Source organism: Melospiza melodia, chromosome 13 (assembly GCF_035770615.1).
Source record: "Melospiza melodia melodia isolate bMelMel2 chromosome 13, bMelMel2.pri, whole genome shotgun sequence".
Classification (NCBI taxonomy): Eukaryota; Metazoa; Chordata; class Aves; order Passeriformes; family Passerellidae; genus Melospiza; species Melospiza melodia.
Window position 1 is genome coordinate 9,441,179 of NC_086206.1, and position 23,195 is coordinate 9,464,373.

The 23,195-nt window shown below is 36.6% G+C and overlaps 1 protein-coding gene across 5 annotated transcripts in view; it reads left to right on the forward strand.

Annotated features, from left to right (window-relative positions):
- The window catches only part of PHKB (phosphorylase kinase regulatory subunit beta), a 66,955-nt gene that overhangs the window by 7,006 nt on the left and 36,754 nt on the right, over positions 1-23,195 (forward strand). For 3 of the 5 annotated variants that reach the window (XM_063167735.1, XM_063167737.1, XM_063167736.1), the window contains exons 2-12: positions 2,071-2,160; positions 3,052-3,190; positions 3,835-3,934; positions 5,625-5,732; positions 7,617-7,697; positions 10,262-10,377; positions 15,859-15,922; positions 18,513-18,608; positions 20,182-20,379; positions 20,955-21,012; positions 22,912-22,989. In XM_063167735.1, the coding sequence (XP_063023805.1) occupies positions 2,071-2,160; positions 3,052-3,190; positions 3,835-3,934; positions 5,625-5,732; positions 7,617-7,697; positions 10,262-10,377; positions 15,859-15,922; positions 18,513-18,608; positions 20,182-20,379; positions 20,955-21,012; positions 22,912-22,989 (1,128 nt within the window). Of the gene's footprint in view, positions 1-12; positions 31-2,070; positions 2,161-3,051; positions 3,191-3,834; positions 3,935-5,624; positions 5,733-7,616; positions 7,698-10,261; positions 10,378-15,858; positions 15,923-18,512; positions 18,609-20,181; positions 20,380-20,954; positions 21,013-22,911; positions 22,990-23,195 lie in introns of all 5 variants that reach the window. The other 2 variants (XM_063167733.1, XM_063167734.1) reach the window with 1 other exon arrangement.

The window sequence follows — 23,195 nt, forward strand, 5'->3', positions numbered from 1 at the left end:
TGTTGGCCACAGAGGGTCACAGTTTGTCTGGTGAGTATTTAAATGAAAACAATTTTAGTTCAGGACCTTTTGACTTGTGTGTGTGTGCCTGTGTGTCCTGTGCCACACTGGGGTGGGCAGCCTGCAGGAGGTGAACGTTCTGAACCTGTTTCACACACAAACAATGGTGGATATTCAGTCAGCTAATCTAAGAGTTAGAATCTTTATTTTGCCTTTGAAAATTTCTAAGTGAATTTCTCATAAAATTGCTGCTCTTTATGAAGATTTTTTTCTTTTGTCTATTCTGTGCTTTCACTACAACACTGTACAAGATTACAGTTACTGCAGCTCACTGTATTGTGTGCTTTTGCAAGATAACTGAATTAACTGTGTAACAGTAATTAATTGTATAAATTATTAATCATTTCATGGACAGGGATTCATAGGCTAAAAGAAGTAGGAAAACAAAGTAGCTTCAAAAATGGATTTAAATAGGTTCAGAATGTTCATTATTTACTTATTTATTTATTTATTTTAATAGAAGATACAAAAGCTGTGATATGTTGCAAGTTTTTATTTTCCATTACAGAACAATTTCATTTCTTTTGCCTTTGTTTTTTAAGGCAGTTTAAATACACTGGGCTCTCTGTGCTTCCCTTTCAGGCCCTTTCCTACATGCAGGTGTTTATTTCTCATTTAACCTGTCCCAAGGAGGAAAGGCTGGAGGGGCAGCTCAGATGGGTTGGGAAGCATCACCAGGACATCCAAGCAGAGCTGGCACCCAGGGCCCTGCCTGGGGAGGGATGAGGTTTTTTCTCTCCTGTGCTGGCAAAGCCAAGGCAGTCTAACTTGGGGTGAGGTTTGCAATCTTGAATGGCTACACATTTTCATTCTCCCCCAAAGGACTTGATTCATGAAGCTCTGTCACCATTCTGCACACATCCCAGTTAGGTTGGAAAGGACCTCTGAGGTCATCAACTCCAACATTTGACCAAACACCATCTTGGCAGCTGGGCAGGGCACTGAGTCCCACATCCGCTTGTTTCTTCAACACTTTTCTTTTTCTTCATTTTGTTTTTTTATTTCCTGGGCTGAGAGTGCTGTATATGGACAGTCACGAGTCTGATGCCAGGGAGGGTGCTGGGATTGCCAAGGAGGCTCTGTGAAAAGGAGCACTGGCTGTGTCCTGCCAGAACTGCTTGGCTGGCTGGGCTGCCCTGGCACTGCATCCCCTGAGCTGTCCCAAGGGGCAGGGTGCAGGCTGGCAAGGGAAATTCTCATTCTTCTGTTAGCACATGGCTCTTGTGGGGATCCTGCCATCCAGAACACTGAATAAATCCTGAGTGATTTGTGGGGGAGAGCAGGATTACTCTGAAATCAGAAGTTGGAAATGGTTCACCCCAATAATTTGGAATGGGTGGCTCATTTCAGCTCTCAGTAAAAGTGACTTTTCAGGTGCAGGTAGGGAAGTAGTGAGAATGAAAGATGGGGATTTGATAGCATTGGATTTCTCTGGAATATAGGTGACTTGAGGGCTTTATCTGTTGGATAACTTGTTTAGGCTTTAGCAGCATGTGGGAACAAGCCAATCCCTGTGCTGACATGAATCAGCTGGGCTGGCTGGTGGGTGCAAACAGGGTAGGTGAAACACTGAGGGTGCTGAACACCTTCACAATTTAGAAGGCAGGTAGGGCACTAAGAATTGAGTATGGTCTACTTTTGTCCCTCTTCTGTTTTCCTACTTCTTGAATTTTCTCTGTAACATACTTAAGTTCTAAGAAAATGTTCATAGAAAATTCTCCACATTTAATAGTTGTCTTCAATAATTAATTCTACACTTATGTAGCATTTGCTGTATCTGCAAGGCACTGGAGATACAGGTGGAGGTCTGGTTTGTAGACAGGTAGTGTAAAAAAAAATTCTCTGAGACTGTAGAGATAACAACTTTTCTATTTCAATTGAAATTTGATAAATTGTGCTCTTGAATAACAAACATGAAGAAATGCCTTATCACAGTAATTTTTAGCAATATTACAATTATGAAACTCATTCTGATCTTGATTTTGGTATTCTTTTTTCTTCTTATTTTAGGTTCAATTTATGAGCCACTTAAATGTATTAACCTCCCAAAGCCAGAGGGGGAAACTCTGTGGGACAAATTAAATCATTACTATAGAATTGGTAAGTTAATAATGCTTGAACTAACCCAGATGTGAGTTAGAATTGATATTTGCATGATAAATATCAGCTCTACATTATTCCTACTTAAGGATAGTTTCCTAAACTGCTGCTGGAAGTTTGGAAGGTGCAAAGAGAAGGGCTGAGTTACATTTTTTTCTGTAAATCAAAATGTCTGTTGAAATTCCAGTTCAGCTGTAAGATTGAATTTAGAATTATTTTGAATAAAGGGGTAGCTTAGGATTGTAGCATTGACCAGGTCCAGCTGAGGAAAAATTTAAATGGACAAAAGCTTTTGTGTAGTACTTGGAACAGTTTGGCAGTTATTTTTTGTTATTAATGGTGCCATAATGTATTTTTGGTTTTGGCAACCTGAAAATTCCTGTCTTAATCTATTTTCATATCAAGGTACTGAGTTAAATAATTGTAGTTGTCCTTTCTCCTTGCTTACTCCCCTCTACTTATATAAGTATTGATACAATCATCAGGCCTGAGTTAAAAATGTAATTTTTATGAATGTAGACTTCTGGAGAGTTTAAGCATTTAATTGACTGGGGGGCAGTTGACATACTGTAGTCACTTTTTTCTTCTGTTTTCATAGAAAGGAAGTTACTGGGTTGCTTTGTAGAAATTCTGTACAAAGTGGGTTGTGCTAGAACAGTCATAGAAATAATTTTGAATACTGCTGGCGTTTTGTGTAAAAAGGTCTAATTTGTCTGAAAAAACAATGTAACAAATTTTTGTGTGTGTTTCTCCTTACCTTTCTTTCCCTTATTTTGTCTTGTGCATGCTCTAACAGGTTGTTTACACCTTGATCTGTTCCTGGAAATCTGTTTAGAATCTGGAAGAAATACAAATGTTGTTAACAATCTGTTTTATTTTTCCTTTTTCCAGTTAAATCAACGTTGCTGGTCTATCAAAGCCCAACCACAGGTCTGTTCCCTACCAAGACTTTTGGGAGTAACCAAAGGGCAAAAGTCCATGACAGCCTTTACTGTGCTGCCTGTGCCTGGGCACTGGCCCTTGCTTACAGGTGAATAACTTCTACCCTCATGTCTCTGCCAGGTTACCCCTCTCTTATTCAGCTTCCTGGGAAAGTTTTAAAAGATGAGGCTTTATCAAAAATAGATTTGTAAACCCATAGGGAATGGTGCATTTCCAAATCTCAGTAAAAATATTTATGAAGGTGTTAGGTTAAAAATGTCACTCTTCTTTAGGTTAGTAAACATGTTTTCATATAATGTAATTGGTGCCAGCATTTTTTGCAGTGGAATTAATGCCTGCTACTAAAAATAGAGCTTCTTCTGGCAAATTGTACTCGGGATACTTTTAAATCCAGCAGGAGAGTTCAGGGCATTGGCAGCCTTGTTGCTGGTCCTAAGAATCATTTACTTGCAAGGGACTGGATGTTATAATATCAAGAAGGACTTTTTTTTTAATTCTTAAATTTTGAAAGAGGAATGCTTGTGTAAGTTGCCAGACAAAACCCCTTTTCTTATTTTTATTATGATTTTTATTAATGAGGAGGGATGGCTAGGGCTGTAAATACGTAGATATGAGTGAGGGCACCGCTCTGCACCAGCATTAGTTAAATACTGAGTATTCCCAAGCACCAATGTCCCCCTTTCCCCCCAGTGCTGCATTTGCAGTTTGTTTGTGAGTTCTCTCCCCGTGCAGGCGCATTGATGATGACAAGGGCAGGACCCACGAGCTGGAGCACTCTGCCATCAAGTGCATGAGGGGAATTCTCTACTGCTACATGCGCCAGGCCGATAAGGTGAGACTGCTGTGGGCACAGCCTTGCCTCCCTCCAGGGATTCATTCAGCTGGGAGACAAATCCTAAATACACAGCAAATTCTCAGTGCTAGGGTGCCCCTAACAGAGCAGCTGCTTCATTGTTGTGGCAGCATCAATTTAGGGTGTACATGTGAGCATTTTGGGTAGGAAAGTGCAGGGTACGCTTGAAACTTCTTTGTGTTCATTTTGCAGTTATTTGTCCCATTCAAATATTACACCATTAGTACTTGTGGGGGATTTTATGTCTTTTTATAGTGATTAATTGGAAAGATGTAGAAGTACTTTTTGTTAAGGCTGGAGAGGGTTTTTTGCACTGTTGTCTTGGTTATTGTGTTTGTAGTTGTTCTCCTTACCTAGGTGATCATTTTAATTTTTTGCTTGGTTTCTTTAGCAGACATTTTCCAGCACTATTTTATGTAATGACATAACTTCAGAAGGGCACACATTTCCAAAATGAGTAAGGAAACAGAGTAGTCTACTTATGTTGCAACACAGTTGATTTAGTCAGCCCTTAATTCTCTTGTGAATATACTCTGAATATTCAGGCCTTCTTATTAAAATTTGGTGTGGTGGATAAATTTTGCATATTGGTCAGCAGCAGATCTAGAAGTAGTTAGATACACATATTCCATGTGGTTATTTGAATTTTCAGGTCGCTGACTTTTAACTGTATTATTAGAAATAGTTTTTGTGTAAGTCCATAGCTTCCCTCACAGCTGAGCACACAATCTGAAATGGGAAGCCCACAGGTATGGGGTATCAGTAGCAGTAATAATGAGCAAGTATTGTATTGCCTCTTGTATCTATGCTGACATATATTTTCTGAGGGGTTGGATTGCTTCTTGAGAGTCTCATATCTTTAAATAATCTTGACCTAAATTGATCTTGTTACATTTAAGCTGTTGTTTTTCTCTTTGATGTGCAGTTTTTGTTCTGGGGTGAGGAGTGCCAGATAAGAATAATGAGCATTAAATTACCAGAGGTGTCCCACTGCTGGCACACTGCCTGTCTGCTTTTGCCTTGTTTACTACAGATGTTTTTCTCTTCCTACAGTGTAGTAATAAACAGTTTCTGGTAGCCAACAGACAGAAGTCAAGCTGGACTTTATTCTGAGAGACTGTGTGGCCTCATAAAAGGAAGATAATTTTTAGTTCTAGTTGTTTAAGACATGACTTGAGGAAATGCTGCTGCTTTTAGCAAAAATGCAGATGTTGCATTCTATTGCCAATGTGAGTCATGACCTGAAGTCTATTAAATGTATTTGTAGAGCAGACTCCAATACAGTACTTGTTTGCTTGTTCTGAGGCACGTGCTGTGTTTTGTTGGTAGAGAAGAAAATCTTATGAGGGTAGCATCAATGTTGGCAATTCTGTGAAAAGTGGATCAGGTACTGGCAATGATGGTTATAAAATTTTAAAATTTGTTGGAGAGCAAAGTGTGACTTAGAGTTATGGAGTTATCTTGGTTTCATTTAATTACTAGCTATAAAGTAATTGTTCTGAAAATACACTGTTGATGATAAGGTTTACATAGTGGTCAAATTAAAAAAGTTTTTAGTTTGGAAATAATAACAATAGTAATAATAATTTAAATATGGTGAATTTGTGGTTGCCAAACATACTGAAATTATTGCCTTTGCTTTTATGTTTTGCCTTTCATTCACCTTTAGGTTCAGAAATTTAAACAAGACCCCAAACCATCTGCATGTCTGCATTCTGTGTTCAATGCACAAACTGGAGATGAGGTCTTCTCCCATGAGGAGTATGGACACCTTCAGGTAACACATCCATGCTGTTGTAAATCCAAGTTTGGCTGATTTTTTAATAATATTGTCTTCCATTCTTCCATGCAGCTGTCTCAGTTTGGTTAGATTTGTGTTAGATGTGCTGTCTGTGGTAAAAGTGAGTCAGTTTCCTTTCCATCTTCTGCTGAAAAAGACAGTGTTTTGAAACATAACTGAATGATGTGCTTTGGTCAGAAGGGACTGAGATAACTGTGAGATTGTAGAGGTAGATGGTTGGTTGTTTACAGAGTTGCTTCTTTTTGAAACCAACAGATGGCTGTCAATAAATAATCCTGGCAAAAGAATGTTGTGGTCAGGAAAGTGAAAGATTTAGAGTAATCTTATGGTGAATATTCCCAGTTTCATTTTCCATCATTTTGAGCAATTTTCATTCATTTAATGCACATTGACAGCAGTTAGGAATTGTTCCCTGCTTTGCATAGTGGTTCCTAGTCAGACTAATTGCATAACTGATAGTTTTGTTGTCTCTCATTTTCCAGAGTTTTAATCTTTACTCCTTTTATTTCCCATTCTCTTTACTTTCAGACCCACCTTTCCTTTCATGATCTTGTTATTTTGCATTCCATAAGTCTGCACACAACTTCTAGCTCAGAAATTGCTAGTGAAATTATTCAGAACTGACACAGTGGGTTGATGATTATTTCATTTCATGGTGACAGTATTACTTAAATAGTTTGTACAGTGAATGTGTTGGATTCAGAAATTGTATGTTCTGGGGAAAATGCTTTATGGAATTATCTTAAGTTAGCATTTTGGACTGTGGGAAATTTCATGAAAAGGCACATGTTTTATCTATGAGAGGAGACAATCTGGGGACCTGGGGAGCTCTGTATGACAGTTTAGAGTCTGCTTTTTGTGGCAGCTCAACCCTTCCCATAAACACGAATGCACATTGCCATCTGTCATCTGCATACCTCAAGAATTAGAGGGTTTTCAGCTCTGTGGAGACAAGAGTACAGAGTAACTGAGAGGGCTCAGCTGGGAAACACTGAATATGTTATCTAGCCCTTACTGCTGTATTTGGTGCTTTTCAGTTTGTATTAAGACACTAGAGTCAATTGTCTTTAAATATTTATGGATTTTTAGAATTTGGACCGAATTTTTGATCTGCTATGTTCCAGATAAGAGTCCACTTTTTTTTGTTCTAGATGGTTTCTTTAAATTTCATGGAATGAGATTGTTATTTTATACCTCATACTGTGATAAGCTTAGTTTCTCTATTGAAGTTATAGAAATTCTCAAGTATAGGAAAGTTCTGTAATAAAAACCAAACCAGCAGTTTCCTTTGATTCCTCAGTGAGTTGACATGATGATGTTCAGCTGCTGAAGGTAATTACTGTTTACAGTAAATGCTGCTTATGGGTACTAAAAATATAGTTTTTCAATATCTGATCATATCTGAATGTTGTAATTCTCCTCCTATCAGCTGATAATGCCAAAATTCCCAGCAGGGCAGAAGGGATTTGCTTTCTGGGTGTGCTGTGCACTATTCAATGTGCTGCTTGCCTTTCTGGTAACCCACTGGCTAGTGAGTTGTCATGTATGGAAACATGAAAACAGCTTGGGACAAAGTGATTACCTGTGGGTCAAAGCATGTGCCTAAGGGAGAACATTTTGCTAGCACAGTTTGAAATTTAAAAGTCATAAAACATCAGAGGTTCTAGAAGACAAGGCTTGTTTGTGCCACCTTTTCCTATTGATTGTTTCCACATCATTAGATGCAGGCTTTTTTAGAAGCAGTAGTGTGTTACAGTGGGACCATCTTTGCTAGTGAATTATACCATGTTTATTTTGTTTACATGACTCCAACGAACATAAAGTTAATTACAGTTTCCTTTCTGTGTTTAATTGCTCCAGATCAATGCTTTGTCATTATTTCTTCTCTATTTGGTTGAGATGATCTCTTCGGGGCTGCAGATTATCTACAACACAGATGAGGTACAAATTGATTTCCTGTCCTAAAACATGCTTCAAATTGTTTCTGTTTTTTCTGGCTTTTATTTCATTACCAACTGCAAATTAATTGTTCTGAAAATATGCTGCAGGTATTCTGTGCTTTGAGTGGAACTCAGAAAAAGTAATGGAATGAATGGATAGTGAAATAATAGCTAAAAAAGTGTTAGATGTGCAAAGAGTAAATATAACATGACATTGAAAGTTTTATAGTTCTCTGCTATTTCTGATAGCTGCAATGTCAAGAATTAAAAGATCAGAGTTCCAACATGTTAGGACAATTAACCTCTACTTACATTGCTCTCACTTTTCACATTATTTCAAACTCTGTCAGTTCACCCTGTCCAATGAAAATTCAGTGTAATAAATACTGGGGTTAATTTTCAGGGAAGCTGCAGGGCTTTCTTCAAACAATATGAATATGAGTGTTAAGAATTTTTGCTGTATCTTTAATTGAAAATAAAAGAATTTTATATCATAGTAAGGGATGTTTCTAGAGAGTGTTAACTCCTCTGTAAATAAGATAATAATAGCCTTGGCTTGAGTACAAGTCATGTCAGGACAACCTGCTGGCCTGCTCTAAAATGAGGTTATGTTTTGAAACTGGAATAGAAAGCACAGATGTACATACTTTTTTAATTCTTCTTTTCTCCAATTTTCTTAATCTGGATTTGTTTAAATTTACTCTGTTCTGTTTGATAGTTGCTGCTGTATTGCCTTAAAAAGCTTAAATGTGCTTGCAGTACTACTATTAAAAAGAAAGATTTTTCCACTAATAGTGAATTTGCATTATTTTTGTATAACATATATCTTCAGTAATCTATTTTTTTACATAATTACAAAACTAAATTTTGCAACATGCCTTCTTTCTTTCTTAGATCATATGATAGGCCTATATTATTTCCTCTGAACTGCCTTTATATCTGTGAGGAGGCAAATGTATATAATTAAGGATTTAATTAGCTTGATATATAATTTATGTTATCCTCCAGATGTTTGCATTTAATTACAGATTCTGCAGAAGAAGTGCATGTTTATAGACTCTCCATCAGTGGATATTCTCCTCTTCCTTGCCAGGATGTCCTTATCCTAGCAACTGTCCCCTCTCAATCTCTGCACTATGGACATTCATACTCAGATTTTTTACCACAGACCTGCACTTTCTGTTGGGTTTGTGTGGCTGATTCTATGTGGTGCTATTTGCTCCTTCATAGAAATTTCAGTTACTGATAGAGCATGGGAAAAGCCACACTCTTAATATTTGGGTGTTTGGCTTCATTCAGAGAAAGTTCATTTTAATACAACCAAATGCTAAATTACAGGGATGAATATACTGGGCATAGCTGAAGAGTGAGACAGAGGTTTCTTGGAAGCAGTAACTATGACCAGATCTAGTGTGCAGATAGTTGTGAACCTCATAGTGACATTTTAGCAGAGACATTAAATAAAGACAGACCAGTGTGTCTAGAATTATAATATTGGTATGAGATAAAAGAGTAAATATAAAAATATAAAGAGTAAATCTGAAATAGTAAATTTTTAAAATTTAAAGAAAAATGGAGAAAAAAGGCAAAACAAAGGTGTACAGGCAAATACCTTTCAGTAAAAGATTGGGGTTTTGTTACATAGCTCATTGGAAAAAAAAAAACAAAGTGGATGCTTCTCTGTAGTTCCTCAGTAAGGTTTTACTAATAGCCATTGCAGTATTTTCTTTTCCACAGTCCCCTAGAATAATTTGGATGGGAGGGGATGAAATCCCTGCTTTGGAGATGAACCAGTGTAAATCTTGTGCTTGTGGTTACATTTTCTCTAAGCTCCAATCTGTGGACTCTTTAAAGTGAACTATAAAACTTATGTTCAATTTCATTTTTCTACAGTCAAGCAACTCTAAATGTCTCTTTCAACAGTGTAAATCAGGAAAAATTATCTGTTTAAATAAGTTCCCAGCTATAGTTGAATACATCTTAAATACCTTCAGTACTTTGGTATTCAGTTGAAATGTGTTGGTCCCAGAAGAGATTTTAATTATAATAAATTGGCTTAGAGTTTTATTTATGTTTACAAAGGAGTGTGTTTGAATCTGCATAAATATATGTTATCTGGAGTTTATTTAATAAAACTTTGGCATATCAGTTCTCTTAAAATGAATTAAGAAAAAGCACCAGGATTTATGTGTTCTAATTTTGGTTTTGTTTCTGATGTTGTTAGTATAAATTTTTTTGAAAATATCAAAATATCACCTTTTTGGGTATCACCTTTTTGAAGAGCTTTTTGGAGCTCTTCAAATATGTGTCTTCAATATGAAATCATTTTTATCCCTGCCTTTGTTGCAACTTCTGTGTAAATTCACACATCAGTTGGGACAGCTCTTAACATATTGTGGTTAAAAACTGGTTTTAAGGAGAATATTTGAACTTGAGAACACCATCCTTTGAGTTGAGACAGAAAAGGATGGAAAGAACAGTTACAAGGAATAGCAAGTTTATCTTTTGGAAAAAGACAGAAAAGATGTGCTTTCATTTTCCTCCAGTCACTTTTCTTCCCTGTAGGTGTCCTTTATCCAGAACCTTGTGTTTTGTGTGGAGAGAGCCTATCGTGTGCCAGACTTTGGTGTGTGGGAGAGAGGCAGCAAGTACAACAATGGCTGTCCAGAGCTGCACTCAAGGTGGGTGAGCAAATGCAGCTCTGTTAGCCAGGGCAAGTAAATCAATGGAAAGAATTCATAATGGGTAAGCTATAAATAATAATGCATGAAAATGCTGCTTGAACTAGATTAAGGTTCTCTAAAGACTGAGGGATGTATTTTGGGAAAATGTGAGGATAATTTCATCATGATATGCATGCTGAAATAACCACATGGATGCTTAGCTATTTGAGTATTCAAATTCCAGTAATTATGTGCAGCTGCATGTATATAATTCTGAGACTTGTGTTCAGAGCAGCTCAGGGTCTTTAGGCATGTGCAGTGGGATTGGAATCATATTCAAAAAACTGGTTAGGATTATCCTGCTTTAAAAAGGTGTGGAATCATGAGATTAGATTTTCCCTTCTGCACTGTGGTGGGAAGGAAATGCTGTAGACTGGAGAGCAGCCTAGGGCCAAGCTCTTTTCCAGGTTCTTCAGATGCTGCAAGTTCTGAGTCCTGTCAGGCACAGGGAGCAATGCTGGGAGCATTTTAATGCTGGAGTTGTCCTGCTCACCTCAGTGGAATCACTCATGTGCTGTCTGCCTTGAAGGATCAAATCTGTAATCTGACAACTTGATTATTCCAGTGTTACTATTGTTTCCTTCACCTTTTGACTTCTGAGGTTTTAATAATCATAAAAATGGCTATAGCTTGGATATCTTTGGATTTTGAAAATATTATTGATCATCCTTATTATCAAGGGCTTGTAAAGAATACACATTTCTTCCAGCCTTCAATATTGCAAAGAAATCTGTCTTGTCATTTGAGAATGAATTATTTTCCTTAGCCCACATGCAGGCATGTATATTTTAACCTTTAGATATACTTACATGTCCTTGCAGCAAAACTATTAATGTAGGGCTGTTTTTCAGGGCTTTTATAGAACCTTTTTATCAATATGAGAGCTAAAAAAAAAAGAGTTGTTACATAATCTGCTTTATGACTTTGCTGATTTTCTTTTCTCCTACTGTGTCTGTAAAATTGTCAAATGCCAGACTACATGACTACATAGAGAAACAAATGCTTCTTTCCAGATCTCACCTTGTAAAAATGTGCAAAAGGAGCACTGAAACTCCTGTGTCTCCTGTTTTCAGCATCCTGGCTATTCAATATGTGAATTTTCTTCAGGGACAACTGAGCATCTTTTAAACAGATGGAAATGGGCATGTTGTTTTATCTTAATCTAGGCTGACATTTATAGGTTGGTTTTTCTAAGGGTAAAGTTTAGTGAGATGGACTGGGCCAATCTAACAGATCATTGAGCTAGCATAAGGGGAAGCACAGAGCTTGGTCCCAATTGAAGAAGTAGACTTTGGTCATCAGAAACAAGTATTGCCTCTATTTATCATTCTTGGTGTACATGTGGATACTCTGCTTCGCTGTGGAAAGCTGGTAGGCAATTTCCCTGGTTCTCATAAATCAGGAAAAATGGGAGGGCAACATGCATCAAAAGGCATTTTTAGATATTATTGAGGAAAGCTCTGTGTACACTGAAATGTTCTTTATACTTTATGTTCCAATTGTATCTACCAAAGAGAGCTATAAAACCCCCTTTTGTTTCAAATTGATGAAGCAATTATGAATATCAGGTCTACTCACAAATGCTATATGGGGGTCTCCTGTGATTAGGGACCCCGAAGTGCTCTCTTCAGGGGCAGTGTTAAGGATGGTGCACTCCTGACACTTAAATTCTGTGATGGAAATCTCCATACAGGCTGTGTTTGCTTTCAGAATAAGTAGGTAATTCTTGTGTTTTATTGAAAGAGGCTTTCTGTTCAAAGAAGATATTTTACAGTTGGAAGTCTGTGAATAATAGCTGCACATTATGGCCCATGTTAAAAGATGCAGATATTTTAAGCCTTCACAGTCTCTCAGTACAGCTCCAAACACTTGTGATAAATGATAAATAGCAGAACACTCTGTGGAGCACGTCTGCACTGATGTATGCAAATTGATGTCTTTTATTGGTTCAAAGGCAAGATTTGTAACAGCTTTTATTGTAGTGTGATCCCTTCCCATACGGCTGAACTTGACAGAAATTAATTTGTCCTGTAGCTGTTTGATCCAGCTGCTGTGCAGGCATTGCTGAGGAGCTGTGCCAAGTGCCTCTGACACCTCCCATATGAGAATCAGGAAATCACCAAAGCAGCATCCTCATATCCCAAATGTGGAGCTGCAGGGCCTCAGTCATGCTCTTCTCTGGGGTATATAGCACATTGCTGTAGTGCTGTCCCTCCTTGTTCTTTTTTGGGTTATAGAGTTACAAAATTATTAGTGATGTAGAAACTTTTTTCTCATTTGCTTATTTTTCACATCTGCTTGATGTTCCAGTTGAAATGCACAGCATTCAGATAGAGGCAAGAAATTGAATAGGAGGAGGATTAAGGATGGATATACTTGAAGGTGTATTTTGATTTACATTTGCTAAAAATGTGCAAATTTTAGTGTTTGCCCTTAGGTATTTTACTGAGGGGTTGAATCCAACAATTAAAAAGTAATGAGAATTATGAATGTTGTTTAAGTGTGTTTAGAAAATCTCTTTTAGCAAGCTGGAAGTGGTTCCTCTAGGTTAGTCTCATCTTGCCCTGCCCTATATATGGCTCAAGGTCAAATGTTACCTTGCAGCAGCATTATGATTGCAAGGCTGCTCTTGATAATCCTTGACACACTAAAATAACTGGCAGCTCCAGTAAGGTCTGAGAATTGCACCTGGTGAGGTTCAGTGGGGACATGAAGAAGAAACCTTTTCATTGGAAGCACAGAGAAGGAAAGAGCAGGATGCTCAAAGCAGAGTCACCATCCCTGGAGGTTTGTGAGACTTGTCTAGTATAGGCTGTGGTTTACTTAAATTGGTCTTGGTTAGATATTGGCCTTCAAGTGAGCTTGTGTGTTGGGCTAGATAAGTTCCATATGTCCCTTCTGGCCAATGACTTCATCATCCTGTGACATTTTTAGAGGGCTGTTTGAAGAGGGTTTGGGTGAGGTTTTGCTTTGTGCCCATCTCCTTTTTCTCCAGGCAGAGTCCCACAGGTCAGTATGGTCTATTCATAGTGGCTTAATGAGTGGAGGAAGCAACACATTTATTAAAATACATTTTGCCATTCATCCACTCAGTTAAGACACTCCATTTCTTTTGTTACTAAATTGTAGAGTCTGAGGAATGTATTTTCTATATAAAGACATAAGCATAATGTTTATTACAGAACCTCTTTAGCAATTTTCCCAACAGGAAGGCATTAATCAGTAGCAATGAAATGAGTGTGAAGTGTGATCACAGTCCTGAAGAGTGCTGTGCTGTGATTGTTCACTCTTGTAAAGACACACTTGATACAAAGGCTCTTCACAGACTTCTTTTTTCTTTTAAAGGACTTCTTCCTGTCATTTACCCAATAAAACTTTTGATAATTTAAGTAGTAATTGTGTGTGTGGTGAAGAGAGTGATTGACAATGTTGGGATGTTTATATGGTCACTGGCAAGTAATTGTGAGAATAATGAAGTTTCCAGGGGCTTTCAATAACTAGAGGTAGAAAAATGCTGATAAATTACAGTAAATTACTAAATTTTTTATGACTATTATTGTAGAATAATGATTGAGTCTGCAAAGCAGAGATGATTTCAAGGAAGGAGTACATGTTTGTCTTGAATGTCATTCAAGCAGTATCAGCCTATTTTGTAGACAGGTTGAATAGTTTTACGTTATCTGAATACCAACTGAACATTTATTACTTCTCTACCTTTTATCAGTAAGTTTTTTCTCACTCTGAAAATAGATCATGTTGATATTAGGACTGTTACTTGAAAGGAAAATATGAGATTTTAACATGTGATACAACCTCAAGTGTGCAAGATTTCTCTGATTTTTACCTTCTGTATACGCAGTTTGATAATACTGAATTCGTCTGAAAAGTTCTGTTCTGAGTCATCATACCAATTTATTTGGTCAATGGCTAGGTGATAATTAGAATAAAGCAATTTTTAGAACAATTACTTTTTTTTTTTTTTAGGTATGAAACAAAGCCAGAAAAATAATTACATTCCCAGCTCTTCTGAGTTCAGTTTATTTCTTCATCTCATTCTGCAGCTCTCAAAGCTTTCAGCATCAGAGGGCACCAGGCAGAGGCAGCTGCTCAGAGCAGGCTGTGGTTAGGCTGCTTCAGCCTTCTCTTGTTGAGCAATTAGAACTGGAGCCCAGGAGAATCATTCCTGGCAGTGTTTCAGAGAGGAACATGGGGGTTTGTAAATGATAAAGTCTGAAAACAGTACAAAGTATTTCTAATATTAGAACTAACACAGGTAAAATAATACTTAAAAAACCAAATTCTGGAACTGCAATGAATTATTTTCATTCTTTTCAGTATTTCCTGTGTAATCATAATTAGACCCCATATTAAAAATATGAATTTGTTTGTAATCATTTGAAATTACATATTTTACAATACTAGATAGTAAAAATCAGTTTATTTAGAGTAAGGTAAAATGTTTGCTTCCATCCCAGAGTGCTGCATGGAGTATAGAAAAATAAAGATTGAAGCAGTCCCTGTTTGCAGATTTCTGCCAATTTAATTGTTGTCAGTTTTTTGGTGGGGGGCTCGATGATGATGTTGTTTGTCAATACAGTCACAACACCCCTTACATAGAAGTGTGAGTTAGTGCTTATTATCTGAATATTTATCTATAATTATGTAATCTTAAAAACTGAGAAAAAGAGAAGTGAAACTGAAAGGAAAAGAATGCTCCTTCACTTTTTTAAATAATTCTCACAAGGTAAATAGAAAAGGACACTTTTTAAATGAAAATGTTGAAAACTTTGTTAAAATGTGTATTATTTGTACTGTGGCATTTACATAAGGGTTAATAAATAATTTTAATATATAATTTGATATTTTTAATTATATAATTATTAGTGATTTTAATCCATAGTGTCTTAAAATGTGAGTGGAATTGTTGATGGAATTTCTGGGTCCTGTTTTCTTTGTGATGAAGTGAAATTAAAGATGTGTCACTGTATGGTTGACATCAGAAAATCCTTCTGTTGTGAGTTCAGATTGATGAGCTCTTTTATTATATTGAAAGCTAGAAATCAGTCTTTAAAGTTTAATGCTCGAGAGCTGGTTTGAAAAATTGTGCTGAATTAAATCCTCTGTCTCTGTGCTATTAGCAAGACCTTGAAATGCATAATGCCAATGTCTGATAGCAAGGTGAGAACAAAAGTTCATTTATGAGATGGTCTCTGACATTTGAAGACAAATAAAAATGCTGGCTAGTACTTCAGAGAAAAAAAACCCAACCTACCACCAAACCAACCCCAAATCTGCTGCATCATCATTTTAGTAACATAAAGGTTAAGCGTGAAATTCAAATCAAGAAAAGGTCCTGGCACTCAAAGCTATCAAGTGTGTCAAGTTTTAGCCTGGGCTTGAATTGTGATACCTCTGGGTTTTGTTTTGCTTTCTCCTCAGCTCCGTGGGACTGGCAAAAGCAGCTTTAGAAGCAATTAATGGTTTCAATCTCTTTGGAAATCAGGTAATAGAAGTGTTTGTTTCCCTCCTTTGTTGTTAGCAATAATGATTTACCAGGTAAATCAGAGGATATTTAGAAGTGTCTAGCACAGTTTGTTAGAGTCCAGCTTTAAAGAAAGTCAGCAAACTGCTTGCTGCTGTTTCAGGTACAGAATTTATCTGATAAAATCATTAGTGCCCTTTCTATCAAGAATCACTTGAGATTTTTCCTTAGAAAAATTCTAAAGTGGTTGTAGCTTAGTCTGAAAAAGAATTTTGTTGCCAAAATGTTTTTTTCCTTCAGAACTGTATCTGTTGCTGATACTAGAATATACTTCCCCCTTCAAGCATTACCTTCCTTTTGTCTGCTTCCTTCATGTGCCTTTTGATCAAGACTTTAAACAAGCTGCTTTTATATAATCCCACTTTTTAACCTGTTTTTAATTTCAGTGTGTTGCACATCTGTGAAGTGTTTTCTCATCCTTTATATGGCTTGGATCAATTGGGAAGCAAGCCTTTTCTGAGACTTTTATATCTGCTGTGGGTTCCCCTTCTGTGTGCATCTTTGTCTTTGGTGCTATACAGTAGTCTGTAGCTAAAAGCTTCCAAATTAATGCTTTAGAAAATGTATATATGGGAGAGAGATGCCATACATTCTAAAAGCTGATGTCAGGTGTTCAGAACTAGGAGTAGTAAGGATCTTTAGTGATGACCACACACTGTATATGCATTGTTATTCTTTCAGAAATGACATTTATCTATAATCTTTACCTTCCCAATAGTTTCAAGCACCAGTAAATGTGGCTGTTGAGGTTTTTTTCAATTTTTTTTGCTGAATTCTAAAAAGTATGAATAAATTGCTGAAGCAAGACCCATTTAAATGCTTTGAGAGATTGTTTGAGAGTTTATTTCTGAGATCTGTAGCTGGCATTAACAGAACCTATTTTGACCTTCAGTCTATGCAGAGTTTGCCTTTGTGCTTAGCTCCAGCTGTGTTCCATTGGCTCTGAGAAACCCCCTTGAGCCCCTCAAGAGATTTGTTTGCACCTGCAGCTGCACAGGTACAGCCTGCAGAAATCACTGCTGGGGAGCACTGCTCACAGCAAGAGCAGCACATTGAAGCCTGACCTGGGCAGAGCTGTTTGTGTATGAGCTGCATGCCCTCTACTGGGTTGGGCAAAAACAATTTTTAAAATTTTTTTTTTCATAAATCAAGTCTCTGTACAGTGTTCTTACTCCAGAAGTTTACAGTCTTTAGAGAAGTGAAAAATAGTTCATTTGTCAAACAAGGTACTTGTGGGTTTAGGGAATGCAAATGAGGCTGCTCCTGAACCCCCAGAGGATCCTTCCCTGCAGCACAGACTTTGGAACTGCACGTGGAGGCAGCTTGTGTTCAGGGTTTGTAGGTGAGTTTAGAGAATTGTGAATAATCAGAACCTGGATTAAGAAGAAAGTTAAAACCATCAAAGCCAATGTGATTTTTTTTTTTGTGTACATTCTTATTGCAACACTAGTCAGTGTGTATCTTGCTAGAATGATGACTGAGAAAACAGATTATTTCCCATGGGGACAGTGGAAAAATTGGGGTTTTGTTTACCCTAGTAAAGCAAAAGCTGTGCATTTTTATGATAACTATATATAATTAGAGTGCAGTAAAGTATAAGTAAGAATAAAACCCTTTGGAGAAGCATCTTAGTGGATGTTGGTACTGGCACACAAAGAAGGGTGGTGAGGTATTTATGTAGAAACTTCACTGGAAATTGAAATTTTTAATAATTAGAATGGTGGGCTCTGGAACAGTCTTCCTAGGAAAGTTGTATACAAAAAAATTGGCTGCTGTTTAGGAGAAATTTGGTGGATTTATGAAAATTTCTAGGATTTATGACCATTAGTGGAATGAATTCACATTGACTGAGATTCACATTCTGAAATTCATTATCAGTTGCAACACTTATGAAGATACCTATTCATTAACAAACCTGAAGAAGAAGTTGCCTCCTGGTAATAGTTCTAAATTATATTGATTCTATTTAAACTCTGTCTCAGCCAGAGGAATTTAGTGTTTCAGGAAGTATCAGGAAGTTGACAGAGAAATACAGTGTGAAATTACTGATTTTACTAGGAAGTGAATTTTACCAAGGAATAGATGTTGATAATGCAAACCTTAAAATAAGTGAAAAGCAGACTATTTTTATTTGCTATGAAAGTCCTTTTCCAAAGCAGTACCTGTGCTGAATATCCAATTGTTTGTGTTCTAACTGACTTGTAATGAAATATTCAGCATCACTGTTTAGAACATTTCCTGTGTTCACAGGGAAGAACAACTACTCTTTTTTGTTTGTCCTTAATACAGGCCTCATTTTTCAAGTATTAATAGAAGAGTTAACAGCTTGAATGAATCATATAATTACTAATCAGTGATAAAGCCATCTAATTTTGGCTATACTTCAATATATTGAAAAATCAAAATATTTTCGACTTGATGTTGTGCTGTGTTTTCTGATTAGAATTTTCAGCAACGACAACATAACCTAAATGAAACACAGGAGCAGTGTTTCAGCAGGATGCACCAAGCTTCTTCCCTTTGCCTAAACAAATGCAATGTTGTGTTCCAGGGCTGCTCTTGGTCTGTCATATTTGTGGATTTCGATGCCCATAACAGGAACAGACAGACCCTGTGCTCGCTGCTGCCCCGGGAGTCAAGGTCTCATGTAAGTCATTAAAGAAATTCACCTCAGCAGAGTGTGGGGGAAACAAGTGCATATGACCTTCTGATCTGCTTGATAAATGTGAAATTTGCTGGGAAGCTGTTAAAGTTCTGCTTGTTAAGTGTCACTGCATTGTAGTTGATATGGAATTAATATGATCTTCTTTATTTTTTTAATAGTTAGATTAAAATGGTAACCTCTTGGTAGCTTTCCAGACAATTTTAAAATAAAATTTGAAATAACTTAAGTGAGATTTGCAGCCTTGGGGATTTGTTTTTCTTTTGGCCTAGTTTCCACTATACACAGTGTCTGCACTTTTGAAACCCTTTGTTTTAGCTTTAATTCTTTCTTTTGTCTAGGAAAAAAGCCTTTAAGCTTGGCTTATCATAAATTGCTGAATATGAACAATTTCTTGTTGTTATAAACTACCGTTACAAATGTATTTCCTTAGTGAGTAAATCTAAATGACATAAATATAGATTAGCTAAAAAAACATCTAGTTCAGTGCTACCATCAAAGGTAAATTTGGTGGTAGAGAATCAGTAATTTAAAATGAGTGATAATAGGGTTCTGCTTTTTTATTCATTCTGGAATATAATAGCAGTTTTGTTCATGAAACAGGCTATTAATCTGAAACATTAATAGTTTACTTATTGTGTAGAAGAATTATAGCAGAGTTGTAGTGCTGGATAATTTAAATAAAAGGCACTGTCAGCTACTTTTTCTATAGTCAAATGGTCTTTTGAGCTCTTGCTGTTTGTTATTTGCTGGAGACTTGAAATATTCCAATAGAAGCTGATTTTATAACTTCTCCCATACAAAACTTTGTGTTCTTTTCTTCCTTTTTTGGGTTAATTTCAGTCATATTGGCAGAAATTTTAAATAGTTAAGTATCCTGACTATATCAGCAGAAAATGATACTTTTTGTGTGTTTTTGGAAGCTTACCTGTAGAGGTGATGCGCTAATTAGTAATTTTTCTAGTGTTTGTAATTCATGAGTGATCTGCATGGTTCCTGAGAAGGTTTCTCATACTTTTTCCTGGAATTATTCCCTTATCTTCTTAATTGTAAATCAGATAGGCTTGTTTGTTCCAGCACCCTAAGAATGTTTCTGCAAAAGCTGTTCAAAAATGACGATTTAATCACAGATACTTCTCAGCATTGCACCTTTATGAAATACTTGTGCTTCTTTTTGAGCATATGATACCCAAATGTTTGTGTTTTCTCCAGGAATAATCTGGAGAATGTATTTAAAAAACAAACAAAAATGTCCCAAAACACAAAGTTTTATGTTTTCAAATGTGCCTGCACATTATCAGCTGTAAAACAGGTGACATTCTGAATTAAATTAGTTATCTTCTAAATTGTATATCTGCACATTTGGTTTGTAGTTTATCTTGATACTTCCTAAGAAGTCTTATTTTGCACACTATTTCCTATATTAGCACTATGATTTTGATAAGATAATGTTCCAAATGTATATTTCACTTAGCAAGTTAAACAGTCTTTGTTTGTGCATCAAATAATTGTCAGAGATCTAATTAAATTCATAATGTCATTTCTCCCTCTCCTACAGAATACTGATGCAGCTCTTCTGCCCTGCCTTAGTTATCCTGGATTTGCTTTGGATGATGAGGTTCTGTTTGGTCAAACACTAGATAAAATTATTAGGAAGTTGAAAGGCAAATATGGCTTTAAGAGGTTTCTGAGGGATGGCTACAGGACGGCGCTGGAGGACAGGACACGGCGTTACTACAAACCAGCAGAGATCAAGGTAAATCTGCCCCCCTGACACCCTGAGCCCCTGCAGCCACACTGCTCAGGGGCTCCCACAGCCTCCAAGGCAAGGAGGTGCCTGCTGGAATTTGCATCTGCAGTTTTCAGAGATTGCTCAGTCAGCATTGAGTCATTGGCTTGTTTTGTAATGAATGTGCTTTCATTTACATTTAGGGTACAGTTGATTTCACATAACAAATAAGGAAATTATTTATCATTTCATTTAATTTCACAGCTGACTACAGTTTGAGTGTGTGGAAAACAATTTTGCTTTTGATCACAGTATTTATCAGTTAAGGTTATCTAAATGAAAATTTATTTATATTTTCCCCCATAGCTTCTCTCTAAAAAATGAAAAGTAGATTATTTAAATAGTCTGCTTGAGAAAAAGCCACAGCAGATGTAAAGGCACAGTTAAAGTGCCCATAGAAATAACTGATACTAAATGTACTAAAATATTTTTGCATTCAAGTTTGCCTTTTGTTGCTAGGAAATTACTCTGCAGGATTATTCAGATATATATTTACTTAAATGAAAATGATGAAATGTCTGATGAATTTTTCTTCTTTGCAGCTTTTTGATGGCATTGAGTGTGAATTCCCTATTTTTTTTATTTTCATGATAATTGATGGTAAGTATAGTTTTACATTCCTGCTCCTTAAAGGCATAAGAGAAATGAGCTTTTAGAGGAAAGATACAAAATTACTTTCCTGTCCTGCCAAAATAAACCATAATGCAGTGGCACTAAATGTCTCAGTGAGAGTTCTGCCTCCTGGCTCACAAAACCCCAAGCATCCCAACCCGCTGCATTTCAGCATTTCTAATGTGAACTGTTTTTAGAATATAACTTGGTAAGGATTTGTTAAAAGCTTCAGTCTGTGGCATTGTCCTGCATTGCCTTTTAAGCCTGAAAAACTTTCAGATGTATCAGAACTTCAGAGCAGCACGGGAAAGAAAAGGGAGGGAGAGCATACTGCCACACTCAATGTGCACCAGGGCTTCTCAAGTTGAGCATTGTGTGGCAATTCAATCAGAATTCAGAAGAGAAGAAAGGCAACCAGGAAAGGTTTCATTTCCTTCTAGCCACAATTTTTCACATAGTCAGTCTGATTGAATAATAAAACAAAATAAAAACATCAAAACAAAACCAACAAAAATGACACTCCCTCGGTCTTGACGTGAGCACGGGAGACACACCAAAGGAGCTCAGGGGGTGATCTCAGGATGGAAGCTGGAACTTGCATAGAACAGAAGTCTGAATAAGAACATGAGTAGGGTTACAATTGTCAAAAAGATTTTTTAATGGATTAAAATCTGTCCATCTTTTCTAGCATGTTGAATAGTCTGCAGATGAAGACAGTGAGGGGCACAGAAATCTTCCATCAGCCCCAACTGCTCAGTGGCCACCCACAGATTAAAATGTTGTGTTTGAAGATATAATAAGGTTTCACAATTGATATTTCTAAAGAAGAATTTGACATTTTTCAAAGAGTGAGGCCCAAAACTGAGGAGAAAGGCACTGACATTTAATGCTGCCCACTTGCAGTTTTGAGAACAAAAAGATAGTCATCTTCAACTGAGCTTAACAAAAGAATAAAAAAAGCATTTTACGCTTCTTGTATCCAAAAAACCCTAAAAATTACATACTTTGCACATATTGTCCTTGTCCTTTTTGCCTGGACCACACTTTTAGGAAACAGAACATTTCTGTTGGTAGATTTTGTGCAAATATCTCCAGATTTTGCATTAAGGAAGCTTGTGGATTTGAAGTGCAGCAATGGCAAAAAGACAAGGATGTGGGAGGAGCAGACATTGCTCCTATGTCATGAGTATCCTCAAGTGTTTGGAAATGCTCAGTGTGTCACTTGTCACACACCTTTTTGTGTGCAAACTTTGATTGCATCTGTGTCTCTTGATAGCTGTAAATATTCCTGTGTATATACTCAGGAAGATTTGAAAGTATGGTGAACAATACTTGTTAAACTTTGAGTTTGGATGGAGTGTTGAAGAGCCATGGAAAGAAAAAAAAATTGATAGTTGAAGAAGGGAATATTAGTATAAGATTTATAATGCCAAGTTTTCATCTAGCTTGTTCCTCTTTGAATGTTAAAAAATATTCTGCTTTAAAACATCACCTTGCTTGTCAAATAGACAAATATTTTCTTTGATGAACAGAAATGGGGTTTGTATTGTTAATATGTGTTTTCATTTAAGAACTTTCCATGAACTGAACATTACTCATGCTAGCATTCATCAGATTCATCTTGGGAAGTTCTGCTAAAACAGCTTTTAATGGACTGGTAGTCCCTAACATATCAGTGTCTCCCCAAAAGCAGCATCAGGGAGTTGACTGTTGTGATCTACAGCTCAGTCTTTTCCTTTTTGTGAGCTATTTACTGTCTAGGCACTTAATAGTTAGTTTTGAAAAGTAAACACTGGTTTGTTTTTTTTTTATTCCTCTTTTATGAACCTTGAGGTCATGGAAAAATTATTTCTTCCATTAAATCAATTATTGTTTGGTTATTTTTAGGCATTTTTAGAGGAAATCCTACACAAGTAAAGGAATATCAGGATCTTCTGGACCCTTTGCTTCAACATACACCTGAAGGTATTCTCTGGAAATTGTTCTTCTGAAACAATTGTAGCTTTTTATTGACCTGAAATTGTAAAAATCCTGACTTACCTATTAATGTATTAATTGCTTTCCTAATGTATATTGTGGTCAGAACAAATGAGAAGTAAGGGCATCAACATGTTTCCTAGTGGAAAAATACTAATTCTAAAATTACCTTTTATGTAGATATATTGCATCAT